Source organism: Mesocricetus auratus, unplaced genomic scaffold (genome assembly GCF_017639785.1).
Source record: "Mesocricetus auratus isolate SY011 unplaced genomic scaffold, BCM_Maur_2.0 Super-Scaffold_4256, whole genome shotgun sequence".
NCBI classification, from domain to species: domain Eukaryota; kingdom Metazoa; phylum Chordata; class Mammalia; order Rodentia; family Cricetidae; genus Mesocricetus; species Mesocricetus auratus.
In genome coordinates, this window is record NW_024429182.1 from 108,495,653 (window position 1) to 108,520,494 (window position 24,842).

General features: G+C 43.5%; 1 protein-coding gene across 3 annotated transcripts in view; it reads right to left on the reverse strand.

Annotated features, from left to right (window-relative positions):
• The window catches only part of Me3 (malic enzyme 3), a 197,004-nt gene that overhangs the window by 93,218 nt on the left and 78,944 nt on the right, over positions 1 to 24,842 (reverse strand). For all 3 annotated transcript variants that reach the window (XM_013116382.3, XM_013116381.3, XM_040728802.1), the window contains 2 exons: positions 14,173 to 14,306; positions 12,172 to 12,321 (listed from right to left, as the gene is read on the reverse strand). In XM_013116382.3, the coding sequence (XP_012971836.1) occupies positions 12,172 to 12,321; positions 14,173 to 14,306 (284 nt within the window). The remainder of the gene's footprint in view (positions 1 to 12,171; positions 12,322 to 14,172; positions 14,307 to 24,842) is intronic.

Below are 24,842 nucleotides of genomic sequence, written 5' to 3' on the forward strand. Positions count from 1 at the left end.
AAGAGATAATGCAAATGTGTGGAGGTAGGGAAGTCCGTCTTCAACCTCAGCATCTCCTTTTATCCTTTTAGTTTTCCACTTGCTCTCTTCCAGCAACCTTTTGTTCAATGCCAGTGATACCACATCTGGTTTGCTTCTCTGATGCTGTGATAAACACCATGACCAAAAAGCAACTTGGGGAGGTATGCTGGAGAGTTTATGTTAGCTTGACACAAGCTAGAGTCATTTGGGAGGAGGGAATGTCAATTGAGAAAATGTTCCCACCAGACAGGTCCCTGGTCAAGCATGTGGGGGCATTTTCTTAATTGATGATTGATGTGGGAAGGCCCAGACCACAGCAGGTGGTGCCACCCCTGGGCTGGTGGTCCTGGGCGCTATAAGAAACCAGGCTGTATAAGCCACAAGGAGCAAACCAGTAAGCAGTTTTCTGCTCCAGTTCCTGCTCTGGCTTCCTTCAGTGATGGAGGGTGACCTGAGAGTTGTGAGATGAAATAATCCCTTTCCTCCCCGAATTGCTTTTGCTAATGTTATTTTATCACAGCAGTAGAAAGCAAACTCTGACAGGAAGAAAGGTTTTATTTCACAGTCCATTATTGATGGAAGTCAGGGCAGAAAATCAAGCCGAGGTAGGAACCATTGACACAAGCTGCTTCCTGGCTTGTTTCTAGTTTCTAGCCTCTTGTTCAGCTACTTTTCTCATATAGCTGGGTCCACCTGCATAGGGATGGAACTGCCCACAGTGGGCTGGGTCCTCCAACATCAGTTAGCAATCAAGCAAATGCCCTACAGACAGTCCCCAAGCCAGTTCGATGGAGACAATTCTTCAACTGAGGTTCCTATGGGTTAAGCTGACAACAAATGTTAGTCATTACAAGTCTTGAGCTTCATTTTTGTCTCTAGCACTTTAAACATTCCCTTCTTGATCCACTCCTTTCTGATGTTACTGATTCCTTCCTAATTTCTGATCCTTATTGGCTTGAGAAATAATAGCTTAAGAGTCTTTAAGAGGAGGCTGGAGAGATGGTTCAGTGGTTAAGAACACTGGCTACTCTTCCAAAGGACCAGGGTTCAATTCCCAGCACCCACATGGCAGCTCACAACTGTCTGTAACTCTAGTTCCAGGGAATCTGGCACTCTCACACAGACATGCAGGCAAAACCCCAATGTACATAAAACTAAATAAATCTAAAAAAAAAAGTCTGCAAGAGACACGTTCAAAGACTTGTTACCCACTACGATATGGGGATTTCAGAGATCTGCATAGCTATAACGGTCTAATGCCAGAAAAATAAAATGATAATAGCTCTGGGGGCAGAGTAAGTGAAGGGGCTCTTTATGGCAAGTCAACTTTTGCTTTTCTTCAAAAAGTTTTATGCCAGTAATTGGCTAGTTCTCCTCTATCTTAGAACCTTCCAGAACATTTGCACTGTTTGAGACTCTTTTTTAACTAAACTTAGTGTGAGTCAACACAGCCTTTAGCACACTTTACAGTTCAATGGGAGATCAAGGTTGTTCGAAGAAAGGTCTGCTCAACTCCTGCTTGTATGTACGTATTTCCTGGTTTGACTGAGGAAATTCCCTGCACAATTGCTCTTTGATCACCAGGGCTTGGATTGCCCGGGACAAAGGAGGAAAAGGACAGGGCCAGTAAAAGAGCAACAAAATCAGTTTGTTTAAATGGTCAGGGAACTCTGCCTTCGGCTAAAGGAAGTCAAACAGAGAACATCCCGTTCTACTTAATAAAGTGCATCTGTCTCCAGCTTAAGGAAGAGAATGTAATCTTTGTGTCTACATGGAACTGCTCAATGATTCCCACCTCCACACCCAGCCTTCTATGCTCAAACTGAAAGATGGCTAAGGAGTGCCTTCCATCCTGTCCACAGAGCAAGCTGGCCTTTGGAAGTGAAAGTCCTGGGCATGTCACATAGAACTAAGCCTGTAGTCACTTTTAAAAATGCAAAAATTACTGGGCAGGTCACATAGAATTAACCATGTATTCACTTAAAAAAAAACATAAATCCTGACCATCTCTAAAAGGAATAAGCCAATTCTCTCCATGATTGAAATCCATGGAATTTAGACACAGTAAATATTCTTTCTCTCCTCCATCTCTGTGCTTCAAACTGTTCTAACAACATGGGATGGAGGAACTATCTAGTGCATTCCTTAGGACAGTTGTGTCAAATAATTGCTGTCCATTAGAGGCTCCTCATGCCTTTTATTCATTCCAGCAGGAATTTCCAAATCACAACACCAAACCACACTTAACAATGCTGGTCTGCCCAGCTGGTCTGTTTGGAAAAGTGCCCACTAGTGAATCAGAGCTCTCAGGAAAAAAAAACGACACGTCTGCAGATAAGCCTGCAAGCTTTCTCTTGTCAGAAAATGAAAAGAATGTGTTTTCATCTACCTTTCCATTTTTATCTTAAATACCGCGACCCTTAGTGGTAACTTTATAGTCCTTGTGCTTCAGTCTGCTCCATGAACGGGAGATCCTCAGGGTCAGGATCAACACCTGAAATCCCTAGTAAAACTCTCTCCTATAGACGAAGAAACTGAGGTTCAAGAAGGGGAGGGAAACTTCTAGAAGGTTACACTGTTGGTGACATGCATTGGGCTCAGAACCCACGTTCACGACTCAGAGTTCTTTCTCCCAGTGTGCAGTGGGGGCCTGCAAGCACCTACTCCTGTTTCCTTCAGATGGTCTCTTCATTTTGCTGTGAGCTGCCTCTCACTTCTCCTTAGCCCAGCGACTCCAGCAGCCACAGCGACAGCATCTCCGGACCATGTTAGGTATGGACATTTTCTGGTCCCTTCCTGGACATGAGGAATGTGCGTCTTAACAAGTCCTCCAGATAGTTTTCATGCATGCGAAAGACAGAGGCACGGTACTTTGATGTCAGTGCCAGACAATCTAACCAGGGCATCAGATCCATCTGATTTCATAGCTCCTTTTCAGTTTGGCTCTTCTGGTTACTGCCAGCAGAGACTCACTTAAGTTACCTCTAGAGAGAGAGAGAGTGCATTGTAAATTTGGGAACAGGAACTAGCATGGAAAACTTGTCCCCTCAGGTAGCACCAGGGACTAGCCACTGACAGATCTTTCTCTCTCCTGTTTTCCCTGTTCTCTTTCCATGGACCCCTTCACCTACTGCTCGATTTCCTGTTCCTTTAGAGCTGGCATTTGTCTTTGACTTACAATGACCCTACTGTAAAATCTGAACCATAGCATCCTTTCTGTCCTCATTTCCCTTCCAAACTAGAAAGTTCGTTCCATACATTTTTTTTTCCAGGTCGGATTCCTGGAAAAGGACATCAACTGGTCCAGCTTATCTTCTGAGCCAGGCCACATGTGCTCACTCAAATATTCTCCTTGAACATGATGTCTGCTATTGTAGTTAATCGTTGACATCAGATGAGTGGGCATCTGTGACTGTCAGGTGGGCAATGACACAGGGGAGTCAGGAGAATGCCTGTGTATCTTGGGAGAAATGGCCCCTCCTAGCCCTGTAAGTGGGACATGAGAGAATTTGGCAGTGGAGGTCAACCACTTGATTTACTGAGGACTCAATTAAAGGCAACTTCTGTTATATTGTGACCTTAATTTTCAAGCACAGGTCCAGGCGGGAATGATTTACAGAATACAGGTTATTGACTCTCTAAAACTTGTGGCAGTTCCAACTAGAAGGGATCACCCAGCTTGATGGTTTGCAGGCTGGCTCCTATTAGAACCTTCTGGAGAGCCTTTAAAAACCTAAGAGCCTGGACCCCAGACTGATGGCTGAGCGGCCAGCATGGGACTGATCCAGATCTCTTGAATGTGGGTGTCAGTGAGGAGCCTAGGCAATCTATGGGGCCTTGAGTAGTAGATCAGTATTTATCCCTGACATACAAATTGGCTTTGGGTGCCCATCCCACAATGAGGGATGCTATCTCAGACTGGACTCTTTGGGGGAACTGCCTAGCACCTGCCCTGAACGAAATGACAGACTCTGGAGATCACCCAGGGAGGGCCTCACTCTCCCTGGGGAATTGGAGTGGGGATTGGGTGAAGGGCTGGGGGGGTGGGGAGGTGGGAGAAGAGAGAGAGGGGGAGCTGGGATTGACATGTGAAGCAAGCTTATTTCTAATTTGAATAAAAAAAATTTAAAAAAACCTAAGAGCCCTTTTCTAACTCTGGGATTTTAGTAAATGCTCCCCAGATATTTTTTAATGTGCTTCCAAGACTGAGAACTGCTACCCAGATACAAGTCTCTTAACTTCACAGGTGGGAAAAATTAATTTCAGCCTATCATCTTACTCCTGTCAGAATGGCTAAAATCAAAAGCTCCAGTGACAGTTTATGCTGGTGGGAGTGCCCACTCATACAGCTACTTTGGAAATCAGTATGGAGATTTCTCAGTCTACCACAAGACCCAGTAATTTCACTCTTAGGCATATCTCCAAAAGATGCCCATTCATATAACAAGGACATCTGTTCCACTATGTTCATAGCAGCATTATTTGTAATAGCCAGAACCTGGAAGCAACCTAGATGCCCCTCAACTGAAGAGTGGATAGAGAAAATGTGGTACATTTACTCAATGAAGTACTATTTAGTGGGAAAAAAACAATGGAATCTTGAAATTTGCAGGCAAATGGATGGCACTAAAAGAAATCATCCTGAGTGAGGTAACCCAGTCACAAAAAGAGAAAAATTCATATATGAATTTTAGACATGAATCAGGGGAGTGCCAGCATACAATCCCACTGCCAGAGAGTCTGGGAAATAGAACCTTCATCCAGCAACTGATGGAAGCAAAGGCAGACACCCACAGCTAAACACTGAACTGAATTCCTGGAATCCAGTGACAGAAAGGGAGAACTGATGAGCAAAGGGGTTAAGACAGGGCTGGTTTAACCCACAGAAACAGTTGACATGAACAAGGGGGAGCTGTTGGACCCCAGATTGATGACTGTGTGGAAAGTATGGGACTGACCCTGCAGGTGTGTGTCAGTGAGGAGGTCTAGGTAATCTATGGGGCCTTGGGTAGTATTTATCCCTGGCATACAAATGGACTTTGGGTGCCCATCCCACAATGAGGGATGATCTCTCAGTCTGGACTCTTGGGGGAGGGCCTAGGTCCTGCCCTGGATGAAATGACAGAGTCTGGAGATCCTCCATGGAGGGCTTCACCCTCCCTGGGGATCGGAGTGGAGATTTCGTGAGGGGACTGGAGGGCCTGGTGGGGGGGCAGGGGAGGAGGGGAGGGAGAGGGAGCTGGGATTGATATGTGAAGCAAACTTGTTTCTAATTTAAATAAAAAAGGAAGAAAAAATTAATCTCATAATAAAGACTATGGCTTACTTCAAAATCTTGTTGCTAACTTAATTATAGAGTTCCAGAAATTGTTAGAACTGGAAGACATTATAGAAGCTAGGTAGCCTAACTCTGTGACTTATTTGATAAGAATGAGTGAGATGACTTACCCTAGGGTTTGTAGCCCAGAAGGGAATCACGTGTGAAGAATCTAGACCCTATGATCCCTAAGACTAAAGGTCAGGATTGCCAAAGGAGAAGCCAAGGAGTCCCAGGGGCAGACCCCATGTGTTCTCCAGGGAACCTTCCCTACAGTGAAGCTCAAATAGTTAGGTGGAGGAGTCTAAATGGAATAGGGCTTGGACCAGTCTTGGCAAAAGGAATCTCTGCTTTAGCACCCTGGTAATAGAGGTGAGGTGGGTCTGATGATGTTAATCTTTGCTTTCTGTTAGTCTTCTTCTCATTGTGCTAGGTGTATGTGAGCATATATGTGTGTGTGTGAGTGTGTGAATGTGTGTGTATATGTGTGGGTGAGTGTGTGTATGTGTATACGTGTGTATGAACATGTGTGTATGTGCGTGTGTATATATGTGTGTGTGAATGTGTGAGTGTGTGTATATGTGAGTGTATGAATGTGTGTGTATATGTGTGAGTGTGTGTGTATATGTGTGAGTGTACGTTTATGTGTATGTGTGTAATTAAAAACGGACAGTTGTGTTTAAATCCAGATTGTAAGGTGTTCAAAGACTATGTCCTTGTTATCAGGGGTCTCCCAATTTGCTGGGATAAGTTTGATGTTGTTTTTCACAATGACTTTGTTCAGGATATTGACACCCACTTTCTTGTTTGGCTAGAAATGGGCTCCAGTGCACATTTAGCAAACAGAAACACGCAATGTGTGTCCCAGAGGTTCTCTTTATATATTTGAAGATAAAAACGTTTCAGTGTGAGAAAATGAAGCTCATTAGACGTATTGAACATGAAGCAGGAAACTTCAAGGTGAATGAAACTTAATCACAGATTTTTATGAGGATTGGAGTGATGAATGAGAGATGAAAAAATAATGTCCCTTTAAGTTAATGGGGAACTTTACCATCAATAAAGCATTTAGCACCCCTTACCTTCACAACAGGCTCCATGAGGTGCACAGTTTCTGTAATGCAAGCTTGGAGGTGGGGTAACTAGGTTCTAGGGATGCCTGATTATTGTTACTGTAGGGAGTCCAGTTTCTTTCTCAGCAAAATACCAAGTGCTTTGTGGAGTTCCTAGCCTAGGGCCTAATCACAGACATTGTAACCATTCAATAAATGATAGCTATTAATATCCTATATGTACACAATGTTGGCCTAGGTGCAGAAACACATGTTTGCAGAAAAGGATGGTCGCTTGGCACAGAGCCAAGGGATGTTACCTTTTTTCAAATTGAAATAAATCTTTAGATGTTTTCCAAAGAACATCCAATTAGTCTTTTTTTGTTTGTTTGTTTTGCAACTCAGCACACATTTCTTTTCTCTTTATGTTTTTGTAGTTATTTGCTAATAAATTTGTTACTTAAGATTACAGATAATTTTAGGATCTGGACCAAACAATGGAGTATGGAGGCATTTCAGAGGGCTGAGATGTCCATGTTCTTGAGCAGTGTCTTAGTTAGGGGTACTATTGCTAAGATAAACACCATGACTAAAGCAGCTTGGGGAGGCAAGGGTGTGTTCAGCTTATGCTTCCACATAACAGGTAATCATCAAAGTAAGTCAGGACAGGAACTCAAGCAAGGCAAGGACCTGGGGGCGGGAGCTAATGCAGAAGCCATGGAGGAGTGCTGTTTACTGGCTTCAACCTCACGGCTTGCTTGCTCAGCCTGCTTTCCTTTAAAACCCAGGACCACCAGCCCAGGGATGGCACAATCCTATGATTCACCAATTAAGGAAACACCCTACAGGCTTGTCTACAGCCCAGTCTTATAGAGGCGTTGTCTCAATTGAGCAGCCATGACTGTAGTTTGTGTCAAGTTGACATAAAACTAGCCAGTACAGGGAGGGTGACTCAGTCAGATAACGCTTCCTAGGGATGGTGAGTCGGAGCTCCCAGAACCTCATAAGTCAGGCCCTTTCCATATGGAACCTCAAAATCTTCACATGCATAATCATTGTTCCCATTTCATACAGAAAAGGCTAAGGGTAGGGGGTTGCTACGCTAATTGTCAAAGTTATCAGGACCTGAAATTTGAGGTCAAGACTGCCCGACTTTAAGGTCTGAGCTCTTTCCACTTCTTACAGCTCAACTGTCTGATAGATTCTCCTTCAGCCTCATCTTTAGTCCAGCTCCTCGGTCTCTTCCGATAGGCCGGGAAGTAGACTTTACTCTCTGTCCTTTGAAGAACCCACTCTGAGCAAGAATCCTGGCAAGTTACTTTAGTAAAAGTTTCCTACCTTTGGTATCCGGTCACCTTGAAACTATATCATCATCCACCCCCCCTCTACTTCTTGGTTATAAGTCCAATTTGTCATTGTCAAAACTGAGTCTAATCTTTTCCCTTGGGGCAAGAATCGCACAGTGGTCCCTATACCTACAAAACTGTCCCCCACTTGAAAGAAGTCTGCTTTACTTATCCTTTTAGGTACCATGAATAGTTTTTTTCATTAACACCTCCATTCACCCATACAGGTTAGACAGCACACTGAGACTCAAAATGCTATATCAATAATTGTGTGCGTGCCACCTGGAGTCCAAGAGAATGAAGAAGGTATAGACAGTATTGGTGAAGGTGGGTAGCTTGGGAGAAGAACACTCATGGACCCTGGTTACCATATTGGTTTTCTCCTGACACCTGTCTTTTGGGTTGAAATCTGTCCTGGCATCCCCAGCCTTCTCTTTGGCTTCCACTTCTTCCCAATAACCATTATTGGGTGTCCCGGCCAGTCAGACCTACTGAAGCACAGGCAGAACTTGTTCCAAGGGAAAGGCACTCAGGGATGAGGGATGAGGGATAGCCACTCTTCTTATAGGGTACCTTTAGGTACCCTGAGATACCCAGCCCCTCCTTCCAGGCTCTGAGGTGATACAGAGCCAAGGTGTGTTGGAGGCCTCAATTCTAGTGTTAGTTGGACCTAATTAGCTTTGGTGTGGGACCAGGCCCTTCTACAGAGCATTTCTTTGTTAACAGCAACCTGGCAGGAATATTTATCATTTCAGAAACTGAGAGGGCCTGGCTCTCCTCCTCTTGGCCCTGGGGCTGTCCTTCCCTCAGATGTTAATCTATAAAGCCATCCTAAGCCAGACCTCAGATGAAGCTCAGGGCTAGGGCAGAACCCAAAGTCTTCATTCCCTTGAGAGTAAGGCTGGAAAGAGGCCAGATGGAAACCTAGAGCAACAGCTCAGAATGTCACATGTCAAATCACTTAATTGGGTAGTCATCTGAAGAAGAGTTACTGAAAAACACACTGTACTAGGTGTGAGGAATTAATCCAAGAAGACATTTCAGTCTGCCTGAACCTGCCTTAGCGTCAGGCAGCTGTAAGCCAATGACCTGACTAGATCTTTCCTCTGGGGAGAGGCTCTGGAATGACATCTAGTTAATCTTCACCTTAGACCCTGAGCAGTCAGTCATTCTTGGAACTGCAATGGTGCCCAACCCTGAATGCCCATGGTGTGTGTCCAGCCCTGAACTATGAGGCAGTGTAGTGAGCAGTGTGGCAGTTTCTTACTCAAACTTGAGTACCCAGGTCCAGTCCTGGCTTCACTATATAACTTTGAATAACTTACTTCTCTGTGCCTCAGCTCTCTCATTCTGCAGAAGGTACAGTGCCTACCTCCTGAGGGCGTGATGATAATTGAATAGGATGTGTTAAAGATTTGAGGCGACCTCACAGTTGTGATGGTCTCCACATTCCAGTTCATCTTTGGGCTTTTTGCTCGTGCTGTTGCCTATTTTTCCCCAGGCTGTGTCTCTGGCTGCAGCACCCATGCTACCTACACCTAGAGATGACCTGGTTCTCCCTGTGGAAGTGGTTCAGGATCCTGTTTCTGCACACAGTGAGCCCTACCTTACTACCACTGCTCTGCCCATTGCTGACTCATTAGAGAACACAAGTCTGACTTGACCTGAGCCAGAAATAGCTCCCCATCAATCCAACTCCCCTGATCACGTGAAAGAGACTTCATTTTGGGGCAGACATCTTTGTCCATTTACCCAGACCCTTGGACCTCCTGTTTTGCTGCCACGGGAACTAGATGCCAGGCATTCTAACTAAGGCTGAAATCTAGACAAATAAAATAAAAAATTCCATACTTAAGCCAGGCGTTGGTGGTGCACACCTTTAATCCCAGCACTCGGGAGGCAGAGGCAGGTGAATCTCTGTGAGTTCGAGGTCTACAGAGTGAGTTCCAGGACAGGCTCCAAAGCAATACAGAGAAACCCGGTCTTGAAAAACAAAACAAAAGAAAACAAATTCCATACTTTTCTTGGTAGAAGTAAACACAAGCAGAGGTATTAGAGATAGAAACAAGTGCTACAAAGAAAATAACACAAGGCAATGAGACTGGGACCAGAAGGTGACATAGAACTGGGCATGAAAGATGGGAAGGGAGCAGCCATGGGACATTTGCCAGGAAGACTGTTCCAGCCTATCTCACATCAGAACACACCAACGAAAGACAAGTTCCTCTTGACCCGAATACCTTCCTGAGTTTCCAACAACTACAACAATACCAATTTTCAAAAGGGTACCTCCCCCCCCCTTCGGTTTTCCCTTTCCTGCTCTCCAGTGAAAAATCATAAATTCCACGAAATGGTCCTCTGTTAGGTCTGTCAGGTCCAAAGGAGACTTCAATTCTCCAAATTCTGGTGGTTAGACAAAAGTCAGCAGTTTTCAGGTACTACTGAAAGTAGCCATTTCCCTTATCGTTGGCAGAAGCGACAAGTGGCTATCTGTGGTGCCTATTAGCATACTAAAGCTCACGCTGGCCTCCAGGCTCCCTCAGTATCACAAGTACCTGTTGAACATTTCAGAGTCCATGCTGGCATCCTGATTCTTCTCCATGCTCTCCCTACCCTAAACCTCTTCAACTCATGATCCCTCCCCCACGCATTTCTCCCTATAACCCTGCTATTTCAGTTATGCTTCTCTCTGGGTCCTTTCTCTGTCTCCTTCATTTTCTCCCCTCCTCTCTCCCTCTCTGCTCTGCTCCTGCTTTCACTCATGGCCAGGCCTAATCTGCTGGCCATGTCCTGTCAACTTCTTTTTCTCTGCTCTGGACTATTCCAGATGTCTCTGGCTGCTTTCTCCCTCATATTTACAGTAAAAACCTTCCCCTTTACCATATCACATAGCAGTCAGTTTTTCATCAGTTTATAAAAAGTCATCACCAGCCTTCCTCATGTCACCTGCTGACCCAGGGAGATCTAGTCATCTTAGTGGCTACAGTGGTTCTGATTTCTGTACACTCCTAACCCTAATTAGTCTTATCTTGATTCCATGGACCTCGATATGTGCCCCCCTCTTCCCCTTAGCTTGTTGTTTCTATGTCTATTCTTTAACAGTTTCAAACATGGATATTCTGAATTCTCGCTCTCTTCACCTCTTTTACTCTCATTTCCCTCTGTTCCCCATTTGGAACCCTTCTTTCCCCCAGCACCCTCCCCTACTTTGATGTCACTGAGTTTAACTAAAATTGCTTGTATAGGTACTAGTTGGGGTTATTTACTGGAATATGGGCATTGTATTAGTGGCTACACCACTAAAGAAAATGGCACCCCCCCCAGCACCCATTACCTGCTCATAGTTCCTCAGTGAGGGCCGGAGGCTCATGAGCTCCTTCCTCACGTAGGACACAAAGTGATGGCCCAATTTTGGCAGGTAACTGCAGCTACAGTGAGTTCATGAATAAAATGTCCCTGTCATGTCCAGAAGATGCTATTTTGCAATCCTCCTCCCAAACATCTGGTTCATCCTTTCTTTCCACTCCCTCTTCTGGATGTTTCTTGAGCTTTGGAGCAGTTGATAAAAGGTGTCTCACCTAAGGTACAGCATTCCACATAGACATTTTTAAATCCCAATTCTTTCCATTCATCCTTCACGGCCCAGCAGAGATGAACTAAAGCTGCCATAGATCCATGATTACATGTTCCCTATGTAACACTCTAAAAAGTGGTTTGTAGTCAGGTGTGGTGGCAAGGGGTGGAAGCAAGATGAGCAAGAGATCCCAGATAGCTTTGCTAAACGGTGAGTTTCCAGGTCAGCCTCGGTTACAGGAGAACCTGCTTTCAATCACTTAGGCATACCAGGTGGATGTGGTGCACACCTTTAATCCCAGCACTCAAGAGACAGAGGCAGGAAGATCTCTGTGAGTTCGAGGCCAGCCTCATCTACAGAGTGAATTCCAGGACAGCTAGGGCTACACAGAGAAACTCTATCTCAAAACAAACAAAAAACAAAACAAACAAATCTAAGTCAACTCCAAATGGAGGTATGAGATTTAAGGCCTGGAAAGAGAGCATGTGTTTGTTGTCCCGTGCTATTCTTTGTCCTCAATTATCCAGAGGTCTGTTGGAGGTGAACAGAAAAAGAGAGAGGTGACAGGTGGAGACTGTGAAAACAATGGGAACTACCTCTCAGGCCACCTCCAAACAGCCTATTGAACATTTATCATTTGAATGTCGAAAAGATCCAATGTCCCCTTGCTAACTTCTCTCTCAGCTCATTTCCAGGTTGGTGGTGTTATTTTACTGAGCTCGTGTTTAAAGTCAAATGTTTCCTTTTTGGCCATTGACTCTAAGGTAGCTGCTAAGTAAGGGTCAAGAAGCAATGCCACTTGAAATGATTTCTTTCCCTCTATGGGCCAGCCTCTCCCTGGCCCCTTTAGTAGGTACTCACCGAGGTCGTCGGAAGGTCAGACCGTACTGCTGACAGGCCAGCCCCACAGTGGGTGTGTACACAATGGGCATGAACTTCTCCACGTCTGAAGTCAGCACCCGGTAGAAGAGCTTCTCATTTCGGTCTTGGAGAGTCATGAGGATGATATACCTTGGAAAGGAAAGAAGAAGCCAGCTGATCCCAGGGACACCGATGCTTGGCAGACCCTGGATGATGTCACTGTGCTTAAGAACGGGGACCTTGCTCCTGGGAGAGTTTAGACACAGGGGTAGGCATGCCCTCAACCCACTGCCAGTGTAGGGCATTCCATTTCCCTAGACATTAGTGTACACTTCTCTCCAATTCTACATTCTACTCTCCTCCTTGCTGGCACATTTACAAGTATACCCCAGTATGAATGGCTGGGGAGCCTTCTTAGCCTTTCTCCCAATCACTTGCTGAAATGAGAGACTCTAGGGAGTGAGTGTGGGAAAGTAGAGAACCAGGAGCAAGTCCTCTAGCGCGCTCAGGAATATATATATATATATATATATATATATATATATATATATATATATATATATATACACACACACACACACACACACATATTCATCATTTCCTGATCCTAGAGTCTCATTTTAGGCAAGTAAGAGCGGTCCATTAAGATGGAGAGCATTGAGAAGGCAAACATTAGAGATTTCAGCTTTTATAATTTCCTATTTTAAGCAAACATTTTATTTTGGACTCTTGTCTTATTTTTGGTCCATTTAATAGGAGTTTCTGATTGTTCAACATTTGGGCATGTATCAGTTTGTTAGTATAACCTGTTGTGTAATTTCTGATTTGTTTTTCAAGATGATGTGGCTAGGTGAACAGAAGGGAGAGAATATTTGACTTGCAATAGCCCTGGAGTTCAGTGCTTCAGGAGTTGGGACATGGATGTGGGTAGGGGTATATGTGTTAACTGCTTCTCAGAAGCTCTGGGTGAATCGGTAGAGGCACTGGGAGCTAGATGCAGGATGAGCCTCGTATGCTATTGAACTCTGCCTTTCATGGGCATTTAGCTCTAGCCATTTAGCTCCATTGATATAGACAGAACTTTTGTCTTCTTCCTATACATCTGCTAGATCCCATAGCAAGACAACGCATTTGCTTAACAAACTTATATAGGGTTTACTATGTCAAAGGCAACATTCTAAGCATATCACAAAGACATTCATTTAATTCTCCTAAACCCAGCCAGTCAGATACCATTGGCACAGTCATAAGGCAGGCAAAGGACAGAGACTGGCAATGTAGCTTTAGTTATCCAGTGCAGGAAGGTCGATTTCACTCATTCTAGAATTAGTCTTACAACAACCAGGCTTTACCATCTCTGAACTATGTGCAGCAGAGAAATTAAAATCAGAGATGCTGGAGCCAGCGGTGTTTAAATCCCGTGCTCACTCATGCTGTGTGCCTGGGTGGTGACTACCATCTTCAGGAACAGATAGCATTAACTCAAGGACTCTGAAATGGGATCTTTGTGGTTGTGCCTCCACTGAGCAGCAAGTATTCAGAGGAAGCAGTGCTCTTATTTGCTGCTCATGCCCTTCAGATAGCATCTAGATTCTTCCCAAAGCATCCCCTTTCCATCCCCCTTTTCTCCGCTGTTCCTCTTGCTATATTCCTTGCCAGTCCCATGCCAGTATTTTGCCCATCTTCTGTTCTGCCCTCCCCCATGCCCCTGCTGACTGTTGAGTTGTTCCATCAAGGCTTCTGGGACTGACTCATCTCTAACATCTCTCAGATGGCCTCCCAGACTCCACTAGTCGCATCCAGTTTCAGTTTAGCTGTGCTTCTGTTGTAAGCCTCATCTCTAGGGAGACTGTAACTCTTTTTAAAGACAGAGCTGGATCAGAAGTCTCTCGGGCTCTCAGCCTTTCCTAGTTACAGAGAATTTAGAAACCCTCTGGGAGCCACAGTGCAGAGCAGCTCAGCCTCAGGACTGGGCCCAGAGAACAGACATCAGCCACTGACTTGTCCAGGTCGCTAGGCTGTTTCTCATAGTATCTCATGATGCGGAGGAGCTGGACATCCTGGCTCAGGAAGCAGGGTGGGATCAGGCCGTGGATGCCAAGCTGTAGTCTTTCTTCGAGGGTAAAGGCCATGCCCTGGGGAAGAAAGGAACATAGACTTAATGAACGTTCAGGAAGCCAAGGATCAGACGGTCCATGTGCGGTCCGCTAAAGTTAGTGTGGGATCAGCAAAAAGGGATGGATCCAAATCCCACCTCTGCCGTTTAAAAGGGACTTTTCCTGTGCTAGTTATGGTGAGGCCTCCTGAGAAAACAAATGAGGAAGACAGTCGTCACTTCATCAAGACTAGATTTTGCCTGTTTAAAAAATAAGCTAAGACCCATAGAAAACCAGACTATAGCTGGGCGTTGGTGGCGTGCAAGCCTTTAATCCCAGCACTAGGGAAGCAGAGGAAAGAGGATCTCTGTGAGTTTGAGGCCAGCCTGATCTACAGATAGAGTTCCAGGACAGCCTCCAAAACAATATAGAGAAACTCTGTCTCGAAAAATCAAAAAAAAAAAAAACACCCCAGACTATAGAATAATGTCCCTGTCCCTCCACCCTCACTCTCCCTGACTGACTTTTTAGGTTAGTGTGGCATATATATTAAAGTTATTGAACAAACAAAGTGGCCCATTATACAGTCAATGTTTGTAGCTTATTCAGATTTCCTCCATTTTTACCATGCTCATGTGCCATCCAAGGTTCTATTCAAGCAAGACACATTGTATTTAGCATTTCCTTAGGCTTGTTTTAACTATGACAGTCCTCAGATGTCCTTAGCTTTTTATGACCTTGATCTTTTGGAGAGTGTTTTTCAGGTGTTTTGGACAATACTTCTCTACTAGAACAAGTCCAACTTTCCTCACAGTTACAGTGGGGCTGTAGGTTTTCAGGGGAAGGCCACAGAAGGAGAGGGCATAGTCTCTGTTGGTGTGGATCACAACCACCAAGCTGAGGTAGTGCTTGCTAGTGTCTCCTGCTTTGGAATTACTCTGTCCTGAGAATTTGTCTATGTTAGAATTGAGAAATATTAGGACAGACTCATGACTATTGTTTTCTACTTTGGCTTATGAGTTAACACTGTCTTAGTTACTTTATTGCTCATATTATCCCAGCTTTGGCCTTTGGGAAATCTTTAAGTTGATTCCAGTATTTTTCAATTCTCTTTGACACACTCCTACAATACAGAACTTGGTTTGTGTTGAGTAATCCCTTACTTTCTGGCACTCCATGATGCTTGTCTTGTATATTGCTTGCTCTGGTTCTAGAACCAGCCATTTCTTCTAAGAGCCTCAACTCCTTTTCCTATAGTTTGGTATTAGAAACCAAGATTTGGGCATCATTTTTATGGTGTTTGGTGCTCTGAGGTTTCCCAGTTTGTCCTATCTCTCAGCTTATAGAGCAAGAACACACAGGCATGCATTATAAAATGTGTATGAATACATATTTGCAGATATTTCTATAATTACCTATTTGAGTCTAGATTATGTAAATACCAAGGCCTGTAACTCTAATCCATACCGAATGGATCATTTTAGTCTGATCACCTTACTAATCTATAAATTCTAACTCAGTCAGAATTTTTCCTCCTAACATTTGTCTCTGTTTATTTAATCTCTTAATTCCAGTACACACATACGGTAGTGTCAAAATTCTAAACTGGTACCACTATGGGAAACAACTTTATAAGATAGAGTATGAAATTCCTTTGCCCTTAGTCTTACAAACTTCATTAATTTCCAAAGCTACTTAAGCAGACACTTCCCACTCCTCCATCTTCACTGAGAGTAAATTTATAATTTGTACAAAATCCCATGGGCTTTACCTGCTTGGCCAAACCTCTGGTAGATACTGTTTTTTTTTTTTCTGTCTTTACAGTTTCACCTTTTCTAGAATGCCATGCAACTGGAGTAAGAGAATATGCAGATATGCAGGCCTTTTAGACTAGGTTCTTTCACTTAAGAACCATGTTAACTTAACTCAAGCACTTTAAGGCTTTTGTGACTTTTCATGACAACTCATTCATTTTATCACATATCATTCCATCTTGCATTTGTGACATAGTTTATCTCAAACTACACAGTTTTAGTCTATATTTCACTTACAACCAGTCTATGAGGACATTTAAAAACCTCCACTTTACAGACAAGAGGGCTAAAGTAGAGAGGTTACCTAATTTGCTTTATACTGAATTGCCTTTTAGAAGCAGGGTGTATCCTGTAGCCAGTGAGTACATTAGGCAAGGTAGTTTTGCCATGATTATCTTAGGTTAGATAGCAATCAGGAAATGAACTGGAGGGGAGGGAGAATGAAAGAGTCCTTGGCACCTTCTCATTTCCTCTTTGTATGTGTCTTGAAGGCCAGGGATCTCTGAGACTGAGCTCCCCACACATTTATAAAGTGGTAGGGACAAATCAGCTCCTGCATGTCTTGAAGACCATTTCTTCTTGGGAAGTACATGAACTGTGAGAAAGCTCTACCTTAAAGTAGCACAGACACTGAGATCGACAATTAACAAATGGGACCTCCTGAAACTAAGAAGCTTCTGTAAGGCAAAGGACACAGTCAACAAGACAAAAAGGCAGTCCACAGAATGGGAAAAGATATTCACTAACCCCACATCTGACAGAAGGCTGATCTCCAAAATTCACAAAGAACTCAAGAAGCAAGTCTCCAAAACACCAAAGGATCCAATAAAAAAGTGGGGGTACAGAACTAAATAGAGAATTCTCAATAGGGGAGTCTAAAATGGCTGAGAGACACTTGAGAAAGTGCTCAACATCCTTAGCCATCAGGGGAATGCAAATCAAAACAACTCTGAGATTCCATCTTACTCCTGTCAGAATGGTTAAAATAAAAAACACCAATGACAGTTTATGCTGGAGAGGATGTGGAGAGAGGGGAACACTCCTCCACTGCTGTTGGGAGTGCCAACTCGTAAATCCACTTTGGAAATCAGTATGGAGATTCCTCAGGAAAATGGGAATCAGTCTACCACAAGACCCAGCAATTCCACTCTTAGGCATATATCCAAATGAGGCAAATTCATACAACAAGGGCATCTGCTCCACTATGTTCATAGCAGCATTATCTGTAATAGCCAGAACCTGGAAGCAACCTAGATGACCCTCAACTGAAGAGTGGTACATTTACACAATGGAGTACTACTCAGCAGACAAAAACAATGGAATCTTGAAATTTGAAGGTAAATGGATGGCACTAGAAGAAACCATCCTGAGTGAGGTAACCCAGTCACAAAAAGACAAACATGGTATGTACTCACTCATATATAGATTTTAGACATGGATCTAGATAGTGTCAGTCTGCACTTCCACTGACAGAGATTTTGGGAAACAGCAAAGAACCTAAGAGAGATATGCACGGTACCCAAGAGAAGAGGAATGAGGCAAGATCCTCTGAACAGATGGGGAACACGGTGAGGGGTGGGGGCGGAGTGGGAGCTGGGAAGAATAGAGGGGGGAGAAGAGGAAGAGAGATTAGGTCATTGGGGAACAGGAAGGTTGAGTGGGGGGGGAGAATAGGGGGTGAACAGGATGAGAAATACCATAAAAGAGGGAGTCATAGGTTAGAAGACAGATCTGGCACCAGTGAGACCTCTAGTGATCTAAAGGGATGACACCAACTGGCAAGCTAAGCAATAGTGGAAAGACCACCTTAAATTCCCATTCCTGATAATGAGCTTGATGTCTACACTATATGCCATCCTAGAACATTCATCCAGTGACTGATGGAAGCAGAAGCAAACACCCACAGTTAAACAATGAACTGAACCCATGGAACCCAGTGACACAGAAAGAATGGCAAAGAATGGGCTGGCAAAACCAGCAGAGACAGCTGATCTGAACAAGGGAAACTCTTAGACCCCAGACCGACAGCTGGGAGGCCAGCATGGGACTGATCCAGACCTCTTGAGTGTGAGAGTCAGTGAGGAGGCCTGGGCAACCTATGGGCATACAAACAGACTTTGTGTGTCCATAACACAAAGAGGGATGCTCTCTCAGCCTGGACTCTTAGGGGAGTGCCTGGACCCTGGCCTGAATGAAATGACAGACTCTGGATATCCCCTATGTGGAGGGAATTGGGGATAGGGTGGGAGGCTGGGGGGGATGTTGGGGGGTGCGGGAGGAGGGGTGGGAGAGGGAACTGGGATTAACATGTGAAGCAAGCTATTTAAAATTAAAGTAATAAAAATGAAAAAAAAAAGATAGGTCACTCTCTGGTTGGAAAGATGACACACAGGCACATGGCCAAAATACTCCATAGAAATCCCAAAGTTTTTTGCTTTATCAAAGATTTTCCTAAGTTACTGAAAAGTTGGAGATGTGGGGTTCAGAGGGATGCTGAGGCTGAATACCTTTTTGGGTAAGAGATTTATTCAGAGAGTTATTAATGGCATAGGCAGACACATAGACAGACAGACAGCAAGACGGGCGTATGGCAGACAGTAGACCCAAGAGGCAGAGTGAACTCCTCTTTAATAATTTTTAATGTTTTTGATTTTATAATTACATCATTTCTCCCTTCCCTTTCCTCCCTCCAAACCTTCCCATATGTCCCCCTTTCTCTTTCAAATTCATAGCTTCTTTAAAAATGGTGGTTACATATATATGCTTGCGTGATATATATATCATTGTGTATGCTTGTGTTTGTGTATTCCTAAATATATAAATACAACTTACTCAGTTCAAATACTGTAACGTGTATGTATTTTTTTAATGACTGGGGCTCCTTTTTTATAAATCTCAGAGGAAGTGGGGAGGTTTGTGCAACCTGTCTCTGATTCTGGGGTGGCGGAGGTGGGGAAGGGAATTCTGGAGGGAATATGCTATTCTGGTGACGTGAGAGAAGAGGACACATTTAGTCAAGGCAGACCCTTATACTGGTTGGAGATACACCTGCTAGTCTTGTGTTATCCTGGAGCCTGGCAACTTGAGCCTGTAACTTCCTTGGAAAAAATGACCATGACACATGTCATTCTCATGAAACCCAGATACCTGAAGATTCTGTTACAGGATTTGAGATTCCCAGACAGGCTCCTGGTAGCCACATTGCCATTTGCTCTACAGCAGTTGTAAGAGGGGGGTTGCTACAGGTAGGTATGTCCTGATCAGCCCGTAGTCTCAGATCTAACAGTTACCAGTTTCATACATACCCGGTGTTTGCCAACAGCTTCTCAAGCAGGGGGCACCATGCTAGTTCCCAGATTCCTTTGCAGAAACCTATCTTGTCTGTAGACTGGTCACTCTTTTTTCTTTGCCAAGACAGGGTCTCACCAGGTAGTCTTGGATGCTTTAGAATTCATCATGTAGACCAGGCTGGCCTTGAACTCACAGAAATCTGCCTGCCTCTGTCTTCCAAATGCTGAAATTAAAAGTGTGCACCACTATGCACAGCCAGACTGGTCACTCTTACCAAAAACCATTAGATAGGTGACTTTTAACTGATTTGGAAAGATCATGGTTGTTTCTCCTTGGCCGCAGGGATCCCTGGGATCCCAGATATTTAATTATGACATCATCTTTGTTAATGGCCACTGTGGCTTTTAATAACAGCCTGCTTCTGTCTATAAGCTTAAGTGTTTCTCTTGGCTGACTTCCATCAACTTCTTTTGTGTTTGAGGAAAACGAATGACTGTTTAGCAACTGGTAATTTTAAGGATTTAAAGAAATTACTTCTAGAAGCTCTAGATTTATAAACTGACAAAGCAGAAAGACAGTTTAGCAGTTCCATGGCTCCAAAAGGATAAGTACTCCTTTTTTTCTTTTCTTTTTTTGCAGTGGGTACAGAGGACTGAACCCACAGCCTTGTATGTGCTAGGAAACACTCTTCTCCCAAGGGATATCCCCAGCATTCTCCTAGACTTCTTTTATTCCAATTTTGAGACAAGGTTCCACTAAATTGGCCCAGCTGGCCTGCAACTCACTAAATAGCACAGGCTCACTTAAACTTGTGACCTTGCCTTGGCCTCCAGCACCAGGGTAACACAGACACCTTACAGACCATTCACTAAAGCAGAGGTGAAATGTGCTAGAACTTTCATTTAGCTGTAAGAAAAATAAATCTTACTAAGTAGCACTCAGACTCTTGGTCTGGATGTCAGAAAGTCAATTTCCACACCAGAGGAGATTGTACAATATGAAGGAGTCTGCAATGGGTCATTTACCCATCATTGCCACATTGAGAAATTATAGCTTTTCTATGCTTGGTAAACAGAGCTACAGATGACATTATCCAGTTTTAACAAGATCCCCAAAATAAGATACATGGCTTTTGGAAAATGACTTTCATTCACAATTACATTTCAACCTCATTGTGGATGGAGAGATGGCTTAGTGGTTAAGAGCACTTACAGAGGAGCCAAGTTCAGTTCCCAGCACCCATCTGGCAGCTGGCAGCTCTCAACCATCTGTAACTCTAGTTCCAGGGTATCTGATACCCTCTATGACCTCCAAGGCACCAGACACACATATGGAACACATTCATATAGGTGAAGCACTTATACACATAAAATAAAACAAAACTAAAAATTTCCAACCCCATACTGAAGTGGCATTCTTTTGCTAAGATCTGCATGTGGGGACCTACCAATTGTTACCGATTTGGAGTGGTCCAGGTGTTAGAGAGTTTCCATCGAAATGTTCATCATCTGCTGTGGCTTTTTCCAGGGAACCACTGGATTATTGTGAGACCCAACAACTAATGTGCTGTCACCTCTTTAATAATGGACAGCTTGTGGCCATTCTGACTGTCAGTGACTGTGTTGCACCTGTTTTAATTTTTTCTCAGTGTCCCTGGCATTGCCTAGTTCATCATATCCCTTCCAGGCCAGGCCCTGAACTCATCTATTTGCCAAGCTGCCCATGTTCTCAGGACAAAACTTACTGGTATCAGAGAGAGAATATTTGAAGACATCCCACCATCAAATACAGGGCTCAGTGGCAGAGATCCATCAGACCTTACCCTGTCCTAGGCCCTGCTGTTCTGAGATCCAGGCTTTCTAAGGCTCTTGCTACTCATGACTCAGCTTCTCTGATTTTCTTTGGCAATCTGCCTCATCTCTCTGGACTCAGAGCTATGCTGTTCATTTGGCAATCTCTTCTGGTTTATTTCACAAGCATCAGTTAATTCCTATCTGTGCCAGGTCTGCTGTACAAGGCACTGGGGTGTCAAATAGGAATAGCCTCTGGTCCCTGTCCTCATGAATTTACTTAAGTAGACACATAGGTAAACATGGAATAATGACCATGGCCCCCGCCATGGTGGGTGAGGACTTTTCCCCACCTAGGAAATAATACAGTCAATTCATATGTTGTGGGATGAACCAATAATGCCTTCACAGATACGTGTACATAAAAGGCACTAAGGAAGTAGTAGATTCTCTTATTACTATTGTATTTTGCTCAAGGGAGGTGGCAAGAGTAGATGCTGGAGTTGAGTATTAAGGGGCACTTCAGAGTTAGGCTGGAAGCAGGGCTTGAAAGTAACATCACCAAGGTGTGACTGCTTGTCCATAGGCTCTGACAAGAACGCTGTACCCGCTACTCAGGGCATTTCACTCTCATAGTCATGTTCATTCTGGCTGTCACAACTGGAGTCACACTAGTGCCCATGTCCACCATGCTCTGACTGCTTCCTGCTGCTGGTCTTCTCAATCAAAGGCAACCCCTCCCAGGGGCTTTCACTGCCATGACTCTTGGACTGGTCCATGCCCTTCTGCAAATAGGTATGTCTGTACTTCTGCATTTATACATACGGACCACAATCTACCCATAGTTGTTTCCTCTCACCAACATACTTATTAGAATGAAGCATTAGCAGGCACACATGTCACCGGCTTTTTGTCCCACACGTCATTACATCATGCTATTTGCTGACTGCTTATGTGATAACCAGCTTCCTTCATCAATCAACTATAAAGCATAGAGAGGAACGTAGCTGCGGCAGGGCTATGTACTCAGCCCCGAGGCGTACAGTTAAAGCTGATTAGCTGTTAGGGGACTGGACGGCATTTCCTCCTTTTGCACATTATTTCTTGACTCTATTTGTCTGAGACTTTCAAGATGTGATTGCTGGTTTGAACAGGAAGTGGAATTACTAAGGCTGCCGTTTTCGCTTTTTGCATCACGTTTATGAGGGCTCTTACCACACTCCTGGGACAGATAAATGGAGTCTCAGAAATACAAGCTTTAGGAAGTCTCTGTAGACAAACCTGAGAATAGCCTCTCTCCCAGATGTAGTTCTGCTCTCATGTATAAAATTACATAACCAGAGAGCCGTTGCAAGTTCCCAAGAGGGCAGTTGAGGGGATGGCTCAAGGCTGGCCTCTGCTACCTCCGGTTGCACTTACATACAGGAGGCATGTGACGTTCCAGCTACAGTAAAGTTCATGTTGTAGCTTGTAGATACAATTTGGCGTGTCTTCCTGTGATTACAGACAGGGATGGAGGCGCTGCCATCACACAGGCAGTATGGGGAGCAGGAGGGACTCTGGAAGATGAAAATTTCCACATTCAGTTTCTACTGGCTGTGTGATCCTAAGGAAATCACTTCACCTCTGAGAATTTTCAGTGCTCTGGGCTGTTGAAGCAGATTGGAATATGGAAGTTAAACTCACTTTAGATGAAGTGTTTTTAGGTTGCGGTTATTGATGTTTTCTATTGTTTCAGGTTAAGGAGTATAAGCAATAGCTATTTAGTGTAATGAGAAAGAACAATTAGGTGTTTATTTCCTTTCTGTGCAGGACAATAAATTCGTTCATGGCAGAGACTATGTATGCTGTGTGCTCACTGCCTGGCACAGTAGCCAGTAAAGAACACTACGTATCCACTAACCCAGCCCTAGAGAAAGTTCTGGAAGGAAAACCCCAACCCAAGGAAGTTAACCACAACCAGAAAAACATAGGCAATAGATAATCCCACCTTACCAAAGCCAAAAGAAAAGAGGTGGAAATCCACATATAATTGCACTACCATCAACTATTCCGAAACAAACAAAAATGAGCAATCAATGGCTATTAATAGCCTTCAATATTAATGGTCTTAACTCACCCATAAAGTGACACAGGACACCAGAATGGATTCGAAGATAGAACCCATCCTTCTGCTGCATACAAGAAACACACCTCAGCCTCAAAACAGAGATTACCTCAGAGTTAAGGGTTAGGAAAATATTTTCCAATTAAATGGACCCAAGAAACAAGCAGGGTAGCAATCCTAATATCTAACAAATTAGATTTTAAAATAAAATCAATCAAAAGAGATGAAGGAGGGCATTTCATACTCATCACAGGAGAAATCCACCAAGATGAAGTTTCAATTCTGAACATCTATGCCCCAAATACAAAGGCACCCATGTTCATAAAAGAAACATTACTAAAACTCAAATCACATATAAAGCCCCACACACTTATAGTGGGAGACTTCAACACCCCACTCTCACCTCTAGACAGGACTACCAGACAGAAACTTAACAAAGAAGCAAAGGAACTAATAGAAGTTATGACCCAATTGGGATTGACAGACATCTATAGAACATTCCACCCAAATAAAAAAGAATATAACTTCTTCTCAGCACCACATGGAACCTTCTCAAAAATTGACCACATACTTAGCAACATATCAAACCTCAACAGGTACAAAAAATTGGACTAACTCCATGCACCTTATCAGATCACCATGCATTAAAATTAGAATTCAACAACACAAATTGCAGAAACCTTACAAACTCATGGAAGTTGAATAATGCACAATTGCACCATTCCTGTGTCAAAGAAGAAATAAAAAAGAAATTAAAGACTTCCTAGAATTCAATGAGAATGAGGACACAACATACCCAAACTTATGGGACAATTTGAAAGCAGTGCTACGAGGGAATTTCATAACACTAAGTGCCCATATGAAGAAACTGGAGAATAGTTATTCTAGAGAATTAACAGTACAGCTGAAAGCTCTAGAACACAGAGAAGCAAACTCACCCAAGAGGAGTAGACGCTAGGAAAAAAATCAAACTAAGAGCTGAAATCAATAAAACAGAAACTAGGAAAACAATACAAAAAAATCAATGTAAGGAAGAGTTGGTTCTTTAAGAAAATCAACAAGATAGACAAATCTTTATCCAAACTTACCAAACGACAGAGTGTGAACATGCACATTAACAAAATCAGAAATGAAAAGGGGATGTAACAACTGACACTGAGGAAATCCAGAGAATAATCAGGTCATACATTGAAAACCTGCACCCCACACAATTTGAAAATCTAAAGCAAATGGACAATTTTCTGGATAGCTATCACTTGCCAAAATTAAATCAAGAACAGATAAGCAATTTAAATAGACCTATAACCCCTAAGGAAATAGGAGCAGTCATCAAAAGTCTCCCAACCAAAAATAAGCCCAGGACCAGATGTCCTCAGTGCAGAATTCTACCAGAAATTCAACAAACAGCTTATACCAATTCTTCTCAAAGTATTACATGCAGAAGGGTCATTGCCAACCTTTTTTCTATGAGGCTTAAATAACCTTGATACCCAAGCCACACAAAGACACAACTAAGAAAGAGAACTTCAGACTAATATCCCTCATGAACATTGATGCAAAAGTACTCAATAAA